This window comes from Anas acuta, chromosome 3, assembly GCF_963932015.1.
Source record: "Anas acuta chromosome 3, bAnaAcu1.1, whole genome shotgun sequence".
NCBI classification, from domain to species: domain Eukaryota; kingdom Metazoa; phylum Chordata; class Aves; order Anseriformes; family Anatidae; genus Anas; species Anas acuta.
In genome coordinates this window covers 75,167,097-75,182,198 of record NC_088981.1, presented here as the reverse complement: position 1 = coordinate 75,182,198, position 15,102 = coordinate 75,167,097, and the positions used below count along the sequence as shown (strand labels likewise).

General features: G+C 35.7%; 1 protein-coding gene across 3 annotated transcripts in view; it reads right to left on the bottom strand.

Moving 5' to 3' along the window:
- ASCC3 (activating signal cointegrator 1 complex subunit 3) overlaps positions 1-15,102 on the bottom strand; it is a 280,038-nt gene that overhangs the window by 18,040 nt on the left and 246,896 nt on the right. For all 3 annotated transcript variants that reach the window (XM_068677837.1, XM_068677840.1, XM_068677839.1), the window contains exon 37: positions 4,227-4,451. In XM_068677837.1, coding sequence (XP_068533938.1) covers positions 4,227-4,451 — 225 coding nt within the window. The remainder of the gene's footprint in view (positions 1-4,226; positions 4,452-15,102) is intronic.

The window sequence follows — 15,102 nt, the reverse complement described above, 5'->3', positions numbered from 1 at the left end:
CTGCAATAAGTGGAGAAGTGTTTGAATTTGTGCAACTGCTGGAGTGCTCAGCACCATCCTACTGACACTTTTGTTTTTTCTGAGTGAAAAGCAATGCAGACAGTGTGTGAGGCTTGAAGAGAATATGCAGGATGCTGTAATTATATTAATGGTAACAGGCAAATAAAAATTCTGTGACTTGCCCCAAGATCATATATGAATTACTGCAGAGTTCTTGAGACATGGAAACCTTCTATACTTTATCTATGGCAGCCTGTCAGTGATAAACAAACAAATAAACAAAAAAAAAAAAACAAAAAAAAAAAACAAAAAAAAAAACAAAAAAACAAAAAAACTTGTTACTTTCTCATTCAAGCTTTTCAGTGTGGAGCAGGGACATTCCTCCCATCTGGTCGATGCCGCAGTAGCTGGACATTCACTACAAAATTGAGTGTGGGAACAGTTCAGCATTCACTTTCCAGAAGGTGACATATCACTATTCCTGATATTTCTCCAGTAAAAGGGAAAGTGAATTTCATCCTTGGTAAGTAGATACTAAACTTTACCTTGCTGTAACAAACTCCATTTAAACAACAAATTCTAACTACGGAAAAACAGTAACAGAATACATTTCTTCCATTTTGTATGGCAACGATTACATTCTTCTTTAGAGTTACCCTCCTGACTCCTCAAATCCTGTTAATGCTGTGGCAAAATGTGGCAAGATGCTCTTTTTGATCCTAGTTGTGACATCACAGCTTATGGCTTCTATCTTTCATCATGAGTATAGATCAACAGAATTCAAACACAAAAACAGAACAGAAATCTCAGCAAAAGTAATTTAAAAGTGGTTGCATGCATTTCCTATTAGAAGATGTGGAATCTTACCACAGCACATTAAAGAAAACTGTGAGAGCGTCTGTTTTGTTGCATTCATAGAAAGATTTTAGTAACATGAACATTATGTTCTTAGAAGGGCAGCAGAACTGACTACACAAAAGCAGCCGATCACTCTGTTGGTTTCTTATGGATTTTACAGTAACAAAAAAAGAGTCAAGAACTGCAATATATATTTATATTTAACCAACCCTGCTCAAGAGTCCTACCCTAGAGGGAGAAGGAAGATGGAAGGGATTCCTACACAGGCCACTATAAAATCTTAAAAGTTTGTAACTTAAGAAGTTTATTTCTTTAGGCTATGAATAATTCTGTTTGTGTCATTACAGTGATCTTGTTTCAGTGCTTCATGTGTATACTGAGGAGAGGGGTAAATTACAAAAGACAGTACTTTATGCATATTTAGAATTGTAAGAGTTGTAATAGTCCTGACATTTGTCTCACAGTTATGCAGAATATGTATGTGTAGGACACATACATGTAGGGCATGTACATGATATGGAGGCTTTGCCAGCAACTCACCAATGAATGTTCATGTTCAGTTTAGCAATTAAATTTGAATGGAAGCTCAATCCTTATGTTGAACATGAAACAGTACAAATATAGTAAATATAATTTCTAAATCTGGATGAAATCTCCTCATAGAAAGAGTGAAAGTTCTGAACAACTACTGCAGGCCAAATGACTTCATTGTATTTTGAAAATTTTAGCTGATGCATTTTCCTGAAGATTTGAGGAAATCCATCAGCTACTTTTAGTTAGCTGATGCTGCTCACATAGTTTTCTGACTGACCACTAACACCATTCAGCCTAAAGTCACTGGTGAAGAAGGAGGGCCAGAGGATGCCAGTGAAGCTACACAATGCGTGGGATGTGAAAAACACCATGGGAGAGAAGGAAGATGTAGGTGAAGACAGCACAGGAGAGTGGAGAAGTTTGTTTGCCTGTGGTGGAAAGAGACTTGCTTACCTGCAGTGGCTACAGATGGCAAATCTGCTCTGCAGACGACCTGAGATAGAGCCCCTCTGTACATGCTGAGATATAACCACTTGTAAAAGCTCTTTGAAAGATGTTAGTTTCTTGGAAGAGAAACACAGAGCTTATATGGAAAGTCTATGTTGCTCACATACCCGCCAGCACAAATGACAGTTTATGTTCAGGTCACAACTAGAAGGTTAGCTATACAACCTTAGCACCTAAAGTACTTTGTATGTAAATAAACAAAACTTCAATGTAACTTGAAAAACAACTCCGTCTCACTGCTGAATTTTACTTTTGGGGGCATGCAAGCGCGTGTTCACACACAAACACAGAACATCACCCACTGAATATGTTTATCAATGGATCACTCTATGGTTCAGTTCCTTTTCTCACAACTAACATCTTTTTTTCCACCTCTGTTGACCCAGAGTTCATCAGCAGGTCAGTGCTAAGGAAAAAGGTAACAACCAGTATTGAAAGTGTAACCCTGTCTATTGCTTAGATTCTGGGAACTTTAACCTCCGTTTGGAAAGCGTGACTAATAAGATGGAACAAATATTCTCCCAAGAGATGTAAACCATGCGCCAACTTCAAAATACAAATGTGCTTGCATGTTTTTCTTTTTCTTTGAAAACAGGAACCTTTTTTTTTTTTTTTTTTTAAGATGACACTCAAGGCACTGTATAGTCTGCATTTTACTTCTATTGAAAGGAATTGTTAAATGTTTTAGGTTTTCTTCTGAGGGATTATGTTTCTGAAATACATATTATGTCATAAGACAATTAAAAATACATTGCTTAGTACTGCAGGATAAATATTGAGCAAAATAATTATAAAAAAGTAACTTTAATTTACCTTCCCCCCCCCCCCCAAATTAGCTCCGTAAATGCTAATTTCACAAACATTTAAATTAACTTCAATTAAATAGTATCTATGAAACAAATGTGATTTTTTTTTTTTTTTTACCTAAGTGACATTCTCTGTTAATAATTGTATATTATGAATAATAGCTGTTCATATATTCAAGCTTTCAGCAACATGATTTTACAGATTTGTAATCTTGGGAGTAGAACTGCATTCAAGCACTGCTGCTTGACAAATTTCAGACTGTAGCAATAAAGTTTTATTCTGTCGATTTGCTTCTTACTTTTCTTTTTCTTAATTTTAATTTTGCTTGGTTCAATATTAGTATTATAAACTCATAATTTTTGCTAGCATAAGGTTGAGACCCACCCTAATCACTGGACACCAAATTGTCAGTGGTATTTTTTCTGTCTAGAGCATTGATTAATTATCTCTCAGAGACTACTCTGTAAAACTGGTAGGCTTGACACAATGATGGCAGTTACCACACTGCCAACATCCTTCAAATAAGATCAGAGACTCATTCTTGTAGATGACATATAGATCACTGAGAATATTAAAATCTGAGCAAACATAAAACATAGGAGGAAAGAATTACTGTCCCTCTTTCATAGATACGGAACTGAGGAAGACCAAAAAGGACAGTTTGTTGAAGGCTGTCTGATCTTCAAGAACCTGTGAATGAGTCCTTGTCCAGCTCTGCTATAGAGAATACTATTACTTCTCTCTTGCAGAAACAGAGGGTCAATCTGTTCTCTGCATCAGCTGGAGCTCGGCCTTCTTCCTACTTTTCAGATATTGCAGCACTCTATTGCAAACTTGAATTGCTGTTTTAAAATTCTTTTGAGGCATGCAGCTATGCATGTGATTGCGTGTTACCAGCACTCTCCATGGTCAGTTTAGTTCCTGTGGGTTGAGATTTCTGTACAGCTGTAAAAGTCACAAACCTCCAGATTGTCTTTAAAATCTGTGTTTAAAAACATGATCTTTGACTCTGTGATAATTGGGAAATAGAAGACATGTCTTTTCACAAGCCAGAGAAAAACCCAGTATCTTGTCCCGAATTACATTTCAAAACATGTTTTATTTATGCTTGGCTGTGACTAGAATGCTTTTGGGTGCTATAAAAATAAAGGTACCCATGGGAGACAGGTTCTTTGGGGGTCAGCATAAAAATCTGCAAGGAACAAATCTGTGCAGGAATGACTTACAGCATTCCACAATCTGGAGGGAGAAAGCCGTTGCATATGAAAGAAGAGGAGAGACCAGTGGCAACATATGCCTCCAATCAGCACCTTAAGTTGGTTTACCTTCAGTTTTGTGAAGTGCGCATCTTCATGAGCATCTAGTTCCTCTCTAAACATAGTGATAGCACACTGTGTGGCGCCAGTTCTCCACAAGACAATGCAAGAAATCTTTAGATTTTTATGCATTCAAAATACTGCAACAGGCTAACAGTGAATATTAAAACAACAGCACTTAAATATTAAAATTAATTACTATACCTGACATATTCTAATTGCTTGGTCCAGCACTGTCTTTGTATCAGTTGCATAATCTGGACAAGGCAACATGGCATGACTGAAGTGGGCTTGCAGCAGGAGGTGTGTTTTTGTGTGTGAACTGTCAAATGAATGAGGATTGACTTCAATTGGAAGATGTTTTGCCAGTTCGCTGTTCATCTGATCTTCATTGTGCCTCACAGGTAGATCTGTGTACTCCTCAGCATTCTTAAAAAAAAAAAAGAAAAGAAAATAAAAAAGTATAAAATATACTTAAACATTGTAATTAGCTTCAAAATAAATGTTTTTATTTTCTGAGACATTAAAAGTATATGCGTTTAATATACTACATCTAGATTTAATTGCTAAAACAGCATTTTAATATTTAGATAGCTTCTCATCAAAATCACGTGTTTATGGGAAAACAGTAGCTAGTGAAATATTAAAAAATATTAATTCAATTACTGGGTTTTAAAAATTTTTCTACATTGACTTTAACACTACAGAAGAAGAAAATAAAAGCAGTGAAATAAATACACTCATTGGATGGACTCAGTGTTTGAGATGACCTTCTACAGATATCCTACCCCAGCTGGCTCACAAAAACATAGTAAAGTTAGCTATAAAGAAGTCAAGAACTCACATTTTCATTTTTCAGGGTTTCTACTTTTCTTTTTGTAATAAAACCACAGTGAGTTTGTAAAAGCTCTGACTTTTATTTTAAAAGAATTTTAAAATGCATTTTCATTAGTTTGAGAGTCAATGTCCAAGCAACAGATGGCCAGTGATCACAGCAAACAGCAAAATGTACTAGGTGCTGAAAACTATCCTCTGTGCTCCAGAATGGACTAATACCATTCATGTAAAAATGAAAACTGCCTAAGAACTTTCTTATTGTTCTGTAAAGGAAGTGCACACAAACAGGTAATTTATGTAGTTATTACCAGTAGCATCCTTGGGGCTGAAAAATCCTCTTGTACATGTATGCATATATATTCTTGATTGGAATGAGAATGATCTTTTTAAAATATAAGATTTGCAAGTAAAGTAAGAGTTTTATAATATGTGATACCTTTTCCATTTGTTATTCAAGAGAATATATTTCTTTCATCACAAAATTTTGGGTAACCTGACGGGCTTCTGAACTATGGGTTTAGCAAAGAGACCATTAAATTAAAGTATTCAAGGTTTTATATTCCTCTTAACTTAAAGATTCAATCTCCAATCAAACTTCCTGCAATTCCATAATAACTAAATATTCACTGAGTACCCAGTGCAGAGTGAGGTAAAGAAAAACTGCAAATTTAGACCACCTAACAGAACTACCTAAATGAATTGCAAAGTACTGTATCCATTCATTAATGCCCTAACAGAGAGAGCTTTTTTTTGTCAGTTTCTAAAAAAAGAAAAGCTACATTGCTGTTTTTCACCCTCCTCCCCCCACAAAACTGACAGCACAAACATTTTCTATTTTCTTTAACTGCACAAAGAAACTACACCTAAAAGGTGATATAAATAGAAAAGGAAAGATAGATATTAGACAATTTACTATTTGGAAAGGAAACCAGAATGTCATTAATTTATTTCATATTTCAACTGCAGATAGAAGAAGTGAAGACTGTCGAAAGACAACTGCTGCTTAATCCGAGATGTCTCTGCTAGATCTCTTGTGAAAACTGTGGTCATTTATTCTCTGAACCTAAGGTCACAATCTTTTTAAGCCCTATAGAAGGTTGCATGTTTGCTTCACTCTTTTTATTTAACTTGCTTCTTCTTCAAAGATATTTTAAAGAATATTTACCAAGGAGATTTTTTACTTAGTTTTGCTTTGCAGTTTAAAGTAGCAGAAAGAAGAAGGATCAGCCAAGTCACTGCAGACCAATTGGTACTCCTCAAAATGTGTTTTCACTAATTCTTTCCCAGCACATGTTTTATTTACCTCCAAAACACTCCCCTTATTTTAAACAACTTGCCTACTTAATTTCCTGTTTGTGATCACTGACTGTAAGTAAGTGAGGTTCATTTTCTTATCTGCATCATGTAGGTAATTAAAGGAAATTGAGAATGGGTAGTGAAGCTTTTATACAACTGAGAATGAAGCTGAATGGAGGGCACTGAGGTCAGCAGAGTCCATTATATTTTTATGTGAGAGGCCAGTATGTCTACCCTGTCCTTGTTTGCTTAGTGTAGGCTGGACAGACTACTAACTGCAAATCTGTTTCTCTGATTTGCCCAGCTGTCCTTGAATAAAGACATCTTCCATTGCAAAATGTTAAATGACAGTGATTGACAACTCTGTGATGAACTCTGCTCGTAACCCCCTGCTACTGTTTTCAGGTTGCACAAGAAAAGACAGAATAAAGAAACATCCTTTGTAATCACCTCAAATGGGACCTGCTGTTCACTCAATATTTTTTCATTTTAGTTTTCCTTTTCATTATGAATCTCAATCTGTTCTGCAAAGGCTGTAGGCTCAACTGTTCTGCACAATATAGTATAAATATTACTTTAGTACACTGCCTCTGAATACTGTTCTTACTTCCACAGATGAGGAAAGAGATCAAATTACGTATCAATCATTAATCGTCATTCTGAAGTCAAGAAACTTACTACAGACTTTATAGTTAAACCACAAAGAGCTGCTGTGCATTTTTCACTTTCCCTTTTTCTTCCATTAATCGGGACTACTGAAGCCCATGTGCTCATAACATGTTTGCAAGCCCCTGCTTGCAAGCATAACTTGTAGGGGAGTACCAGGAGATAACCAGGAATTTTAGCTATGGGTTCTACAATCAAGCATTTGGCCCTTGCATCACATCTCTCTCTTTTCTATGGGTCTGTAATGGACCTTCCCAATAATGTCTTCTTTTGGGCATTAGAGACCACTGCATCGTTTTTAAGGTGTCAGAGCTGTCTCAAACCTTCATCCTGTATATGATGCAGGGCCATATGGGGAACAGCGACTTGCTTTGCCAGTGAGAAACATCATGCACCTGCATAAACTTGATAGTTTCATTTTACAAGGCCAAGGGGCCATTCTGATAATTGAATTCTGCTTCCTGCATAACCTCAGCCGCAGAATCCTTAGATTCCTGGTTAGATCATGCAACACTGTGCTCCAAATATGCACCTTTTCATCACCCTTTATTTGAATTGTTCTAAAAGTAAACAACTAATTTTAAAATAAATGTTCTGAATTTTTTTTGGGTGCTACAGTTTTCAGAAATATTTGATATTTTCATTCCTTTTTCTTGAAGACTGAAGAGTATATTCTCAAATTTCTCTTCCTAATGTTTGAGCTGTCATCATACCTTAGCTTTCCATGACAACTACATTCAGTTCTGAATTGCTCCGTGTCCCATATTCAGCTGATTATCAACACAATTACCAAAAAATTGAAGCAGAATGTTTATTTCCAATCAACTTCCCAAGTGATCCAGACCTTAATGTGCTAGTGAGCTGGTGAGGCTTGTTTCAATGTTCATTTATAAAAATGTTTCTCTCTCTTGGCTTCAGATCTGAGTCTGCAAGGATATGCAATCAAATCACACCCTGATCCTCAGAATATATTCAAGTAACTATGAGGTATTTGAGGAGTCAGACTGAACTTAAATGCAAATAAGGTATCCAGTATGCTAAGTACTATGCTCCACAGTGCCCACAGGGCTAAAACCGTCAGATTTTCTCTCTACTCAAAAAATGTATAAGGTTGGCTGAAATTACTGATTTATAGTAAAAGCTGAACTCTAGACTTACATACTACGTGTAAACCTTCTGAAATATTTTATACAGCAAGTAACTACCTCTTCTCACCTGTCTGTAAGATAGAAGAAGGTACTTGTTGAGAATAGACAGAAATGGGATCAAGGTGAGCAACTAAGCTTGAATATTTTAAGTTCAGTTCAGTCATGGGAACAGTAAAACTTATAAAGTTAATGAGTTCTAGACTTTAAAGAGCAGCTGATTAATTTGTAACAATGAGGGTCTAAACCAAACCAAAAATAGTTTCTCACATTCCAGGGCTGAACTAGTAGTCTTTCCTTCAGCGATATATGCTGTATTGGAAACTACCTTAGAATTGACCATCTGTATGTTCCTTTTCTTTATATTGATACAGTGAAGTCAAGCACACCATATTATGAACTTTAAAAACCTGCTATGTCTTTTGCTCTCTTTCAAGTTTCTGGTGCAAAGAGACAAGAAGACCAGTGAAAAATATTCTCAGAAAATTTGATAGCAAAATTAACAGTCACTAAGTGAAAGTGTTCAAAATCAGTGCCTGATTACTATTAGAAGTAATAACCAGAACAATAAAAAAAAAAAATGAGAAAAGGTGAGGACCACTTTTAGTTAATATAGTAAGTGTATCATCTTTTTCTAATATCTGTTCTGCACTTAACACTAAAAACACTTTATACATTAAATTTTAGTTCTCTGCTATCAGAAGTTCAAAGGTAGGCCAACGTGTAATCATTTTTTCAAGTAAAAAAAATGCAAACTGACCACATCCTTAAAAACTATTTTTCAGCTCACCCCAAATCTGAAGTTGATTGACAAACAGAATTGGAGAAGTACTTGCTAGAATTACAGCTCTGAAAACTGTTATCTGTGTTAGTGATCCCACTATAAACTACAGTTTTAAGGAGTTCATAGGGTTGCCCACAAACATACGTGTCTTTGTGTCAATTTTATGGAACATAATTCAAACTTCTGAAGTTCAATTTTTTGTTTGTTTGTTTGTTAATTTACTCTTGTATTTAAAAGGCCTAGGACAATATCCCAGTTAGAGACAGTTACAAACTATATCACTAGTTATAGGTTTTACGAACAAACATTATGCACATTTGCAAGGTTCATATGATAGACAAACAGGAAAAAAAATCTACCAGTTTAGAGTTGCTACATTACACAGTGATATTTAGACTGGAAGGCCTCTTCTAGACAGCAGACACTTGCACAAAGAAGTACTCTGACGACAAACTTTGCAGAAGTGATATGCCGGATTTGAAGGGCAGTCTGGCCTACTCTTTTAAGAAATGGGGCAGGCTGACTTTTGTTGAGATCTTCAACAATGGCAAACATGATGCAAAAGAAGAAAACAAAAATTGGCAGGCAAGATTAGAGAAAATATATTTACTACCTGAAGGCGTAATTCATCACAGAGGCCACTTCTAAACATGTTACTTGCTTTCATATACCATGTAACATCTCTCCCTGTCAGCTTCATGTGTATGTGGCAGTGCAATTGAACAGCGTCTGGCACATCAGAGCCAACTCTGCAGTGTAGCCCCTTCCCACCAGTGTCAGCGGCTGGCGGGGAGGAAAGGCAGACAGCAAAGCCCTGTGCCAGCCCCTGTGCTGCAGGGCAGGCAGGAGTCAGGGTGGCCGCCCCTGGGCAGCAGCTGGCCCTGGATGTGGAGAAGGGGCTCTTTCTTTGGCACTGGTGCCTCCCACTGGGGACTCTGCCTGCCTGAACTCCAGCCTGGGTAATAGCAAAATGCTCTTGCCACTTCTCCAGCACTTCGTTGGAGTACCTTCTGCTCTCTACTTTTGGAAAAAAGACAGGAGGAAAAAAGATACACATAAGATAGAGAGCTATATCCATGGGATAATTGCTTCTCAGTATCTTTTTGAAACAAATACTAACCTTTAATTATTTTACTTATTATTCCATTAGTGGTTAATAAATTCTTACAGATAAGAGATGTTTGTCAAAAAAAAAGAAAATAGTATTCAAATTGTAAAGGTAACCCAATTAACTATGTAGCAGCAAAATACTGAGACTGGGATATTCTGGACTCTGTCTCTAGTTTTAAGACTTGCCAGGGAAGGCACAGGAAATTTCCAGCTAAGCATGAGGAGTTGAAGAGATAAAGTTGTAAAACCCATCAAAATGCAGTTATGTAAAAAACCAAATCTAATATTAAGATAATAATAATTTATAATTATGTTTCAGGATTTAAAATGGGCACATTTCAGTATTGGGATCTACAAACTCAGTTTATAAGAACATACAGGTTAAAAGTACTTACAATTCTTATAGTTCTCACGTTACTGATTGGAGAAATCATATATAATTGTATCCTCAGATTTCTCACTTTAAACAGACAATTGTTTAATGCTTTCTGAAATAGCTTCATCTGACAAACACCACAAATTTTACAATTACAGAGATCATAAAAAGCACAAGCTAGGGCAATGAAACAGTTGAGTGATCACTTAAAAATACCCTGAAGGGTTTAGATTTCACAAGTTTACCTCGTACTTAAAACATCCAAACTACAAACTACTGATGACATTCCTGATGACCAGAGGTCAGGAGTTTGAAAGACCTTTGCCACTGTGCACAGAGCAATAAGAGGTCAGCAATATTAGCTACCAGTAGCATGGAGCGACCTGGCAGCCTGGGGAACTTCTAAAGTATGAAGTTAAATTACAGAGCTCTGCTTCAGCGTTGAGCTGCTAAAAGAAAATGCAAGAGTGCTAATACATGTGTGAGAGAGGACTGTATGAAATAGATAGTAGAGTAATAGTAATATTAATATAGTAAAAAGTAATAGATAATAAAATCATTGTAGTCGGTTTACCAAGTACTAAAATATATACTTACAGAATCATTTTGCTTCAGAATTATTTACTATTTATTTGGGTTCTTTACTATAACATATTAAAACAAGGAATGAATTCATGATTTTCAGGAAGCCTTAACTCTCACAAGCCATATTTCATAAGTTTATGATCACAATCATAATTCAGTGCTACTTTTTTGGCAAATCCTAATAAAAAACATTCTTACAATACGTTCATTATTCCCCAAATGTGGATGTACTTTCATAGTATTAAGCCTGTGCACCGTTCATAAAAATGGCTTTAGTTCACTTAGGTTTTTAAGTCACTAAACCTGCTATGCTTGCACAATTCAAGAAAAAAATAAATGCAAAAAGAAGAGTAAAGGAAGACAAAAATAAGAGCAAACATCTGAAACTGATATGGCATACACATTATTCACCTAGAATAAGCTACTTTGACCATAGCAAATAAATATAAATTGAATGGTACAAATTCCATTTATAAAGTGAATTATAGTGACGTGAGAGAATTATTACATTTTATCACTGGAAATGGTGTATTTGAGATTTTCAGCTCTCCAAGATACCTGACTTTTCCTATTACTTTTCATGAGGATGCTATGAACCTGGACATTCTCAATGCATTATAATCACCACTTTTTTTTTTTTTTTTTTTTATATATATCTCAATACCTAGATTGGACAGTGACTCACAATTTTCTTCCCTTGTAATCTCAAGTCATATTATGGTAAATATTTAAAAACAACTGGTTTTGGTGATATTGAAATTTCTGCAGTAATACAGAAAAGCTTTTCAGTACATGAACTCAGTAATGTGCTAACAGAAAAATAGGAAAATCTCTCTGACTATACATTCAAAAGTGTGATTGTCATGAGAAATCTATTTCAGTTCCATTTGGATGTTTGTCCACATTTTGAAGCTGAGTTTGGCTCAATCGGTTGGCTCAAATGCTGATTGAGATGATGATAGCAATAAAAATTGTAATAGCAAATCTTGGCATGCAACTTTCCCTGGGAAAGCATTCAGTCGTTTTCCATCTTCAGTTTTGATCCTCCATTGGGATCTTCCAGTGCAGAGCCCAGATCCAGGGAAGAAGTTAACAGACCTCTGCATTAAGTTAACGCAACTCCACATGGAGACAGGAATAAGCACTATTAATTCTCAATGTGAAATGGGGCCCGCGCATACAGTATATGTTGATGGCAAGCTGTAAAAGCTCTGCGTGTTGAAAACCGGATTTCAGATCCGCTGACCTGTGGCAGCTCCCCTAGTGGGGAGCCACAAACACACACTGCTGCATTTTTCTACTGGATTAAATTCCGGATCTAGACTACTATGTGACCAGAGACAAAAGGGAATAAAGAGTTCACAAGCATGAATACCTGTCATCATGTGGTGAAATGACTAGTGGTCTCTGTTCAAGAGAGGCTCAAGCCCAGAATAATAGAAAAACAATGTGAACTGGCAGAAATATATGGGAAACTTGGAAGGTGCCTACATGCACAATGTCTTTTTTTGCAAGCCAGTGCTACTGGTCTCACTCTGAGCAGCAAAACTTTTAAATGAAAATAGTTTAATATAGTAAGAAACAAACAAACAAACAAACAAAAAAATACCACCCAACAACCAACAACTGTGAGAGGAAGAGACAGCTGCTACAAGTAAATTTTAATAAGGGTAGTTCCCTGCTGGTAAAAACTGGCACATCTCCACTCGTTTCAGTAGAACTATGTAGATTAACATTGCTTGAAAATCTAACCCAATGTTTTGAAGAACTCATGAGCTACAAGGTAATGCAGAGGTAGAAGAAGATAATTACAATGGTCTGGAAGAAGGGCAATCACTGAGTAAACAAAGAAAATGAGTAAAAGGAAAAATATTTGAAATCTATTAAACATTTAAGACAGTCTGCCATTATTTTGTTGTACTTAACTTGAAAACATTCTACTAATAATGAATGACAGGAGTTTAGACAAACTGAGTAACATGTTAAAAATGGCCTTTAACCACATATGACATTAATGGAACATCCCTTTACCCGAATGGGACATACCATGCATTACCATGGCAGATGTAACTTATTTTGGATGGCCAGTTACAAATTTTCTTGATGATGTTCACTGCACACAGATTTACGAGAACACCGTAAACTCAGTTTTCTTACATAGACTTATACCATATCTTTTCTACCTGTAAATGCAAACATTCATCTAAACTACATTGTCAAAGCTGTATTTACAAAAAAATATATGGAAAGACAACTGATGATTAGGAGAGTTGCACCTATTTTGCCTCTTGTGTAAAGTTTCAAGAACTTCTTTCAAAAGACAAAGAAAACAGAGATTTTCAGTACCAGATGTCTGGGAAGATCCCATTTGGATTTGAGCTACTTAAATTTGCAATCATGTATTTATACATCTAACAGAGCTTCTGTTTCCCCTAGAATCTGAAAATTAACTAGCTTTGTAGCATCTTCCTTGATCTGCCACCCGTGCCCTGAGGATTAGAGACTCCACCTGAGCTTGTTTTACAAGCATAACAGAAAAAATTAATCTCTGCTGGCAGCGATCCCACTGGGATACTGATGAATAATGATATCCCTCTCTTGCTGCCCTCTCAGTCCACTAGAAAAGCCACTCTAACCCAGCAACGTGGAAACCGCTGAAACCATTCCAGCTGTGGATTAGCAGGCAGTCAAGCATCCATCTGTTCTGTGTGAATCAAGAGAAAGCAAACATGCATTCTTATAGCTGAAGAAGTATTTAAATTAGCATCTTATATGACTGCATATAGTAAATACTAAGACAATCGTATACAGAAGAAAAAAATAATCTATTATCTACACCTGATGTTTATATTTCCTTGCTGCCTTTAGGAAATGATAAAAGTTTGAATTTATCTAATTAGCATACAGAATACTGTGCAATCAATAATTTAATATGTTTAAGATAAAATTTCTTAATATTGTATGCATCAGTTGTATTTATCAAATATTTTGTAAGTATCCATGCATACACACACTAAAGAGTATAAATAAACATGGTAGAATGCCTTCACCTTTACAGAAAAAGATTTAAGAAACCTGTTGTGAGATAGATTTTAGCCATTTTATCACCCTCTAAGGTGAGAGGAATAGCTTTTAGATACTTTCTTTTTCTGAAAACTAGTAATCTGAATAATCTCTGCTGGCTTGTGAGGCTTTTCCACTGGAATACAGAAAGGAAAGGGAGTAGGAAGTTGGTATGTGGGCAATCCAATCAAATTGGTGGCATGTGATTTGGCTCTTATATGGGAAGTATAACAATCTACAATAATTTAAGAAAAGTTGTATTTAAGCATCATCCCAGGCAGAATTACTTGGAAATGTGCATAAAAAGTCTTTACTTTCAAAGTCTTCACTGCTGTTAGGATAATAACTGTACACCACACTGGGAAACAACAATGTGTTTATAATATAATTTTTACTCACACACAAAAGTATTCATATTTTTTGAAAGGAAAGCTGCAGAGGTGAAGAAAATCTGCAGCTGTTTGTTCTCTAAAGCAAGTTGACTATGCAATACCAAATTTTCAAATATATATATTAACTTTTTGAAATGCTAACAAGTTTTGACATCTTAATAGCAAAAATACCTCTGCAATTTCTTCTAGCATTGTAGGTAGCAAAAGCTACCCAAGTAACGGTGAAATAAAGTGACTGAAATCATACAAGACCGATTTCTTAAAAGGTCATATGTAATAATGTGTAACAGCAAGATTTAAACCAAAATTAAACCTTCTGAAGATAGCCAGGCTGTATCAGGACAAAAAAAAAAAAAAAAAAAGAAAAAGAAAGAGACAAAGAAAGAATCTAAATGTAAATAAGGAAAATACAAGTGTCAGATACTTCATTAAGGACTGCTCAGTAATCCTCTTATGTTTTTGTTTTTTTTTTTTTTTTTAAATAAAACAAACTACTATGTTCAAGGCACAATATATACTGGATACCAATCTTGTATGATGTAATTGTTTCAGACAAACCAATCCTTATCCCAAAGATTTCAGTTCCAATGAGAGAACCAGCTACAAATTGACGTTCTCTTCCTTAACAGTTTTACAAGTCAGTGCAGTAACTTCTTTGCTGACAGCGACAAACACTTGTGAGCCTTTAAACAGTAGTCACTGAGGCTGAGCTAGTGTCATTAAGTGTGTTGAATTCTGTGAAAACAAATGCATTAGCAATATAATTGTAACTTCTTTAATTTATAGTACAACAGTGTAATTCTGTCAAAAGCAAAGGCAGTAAGTA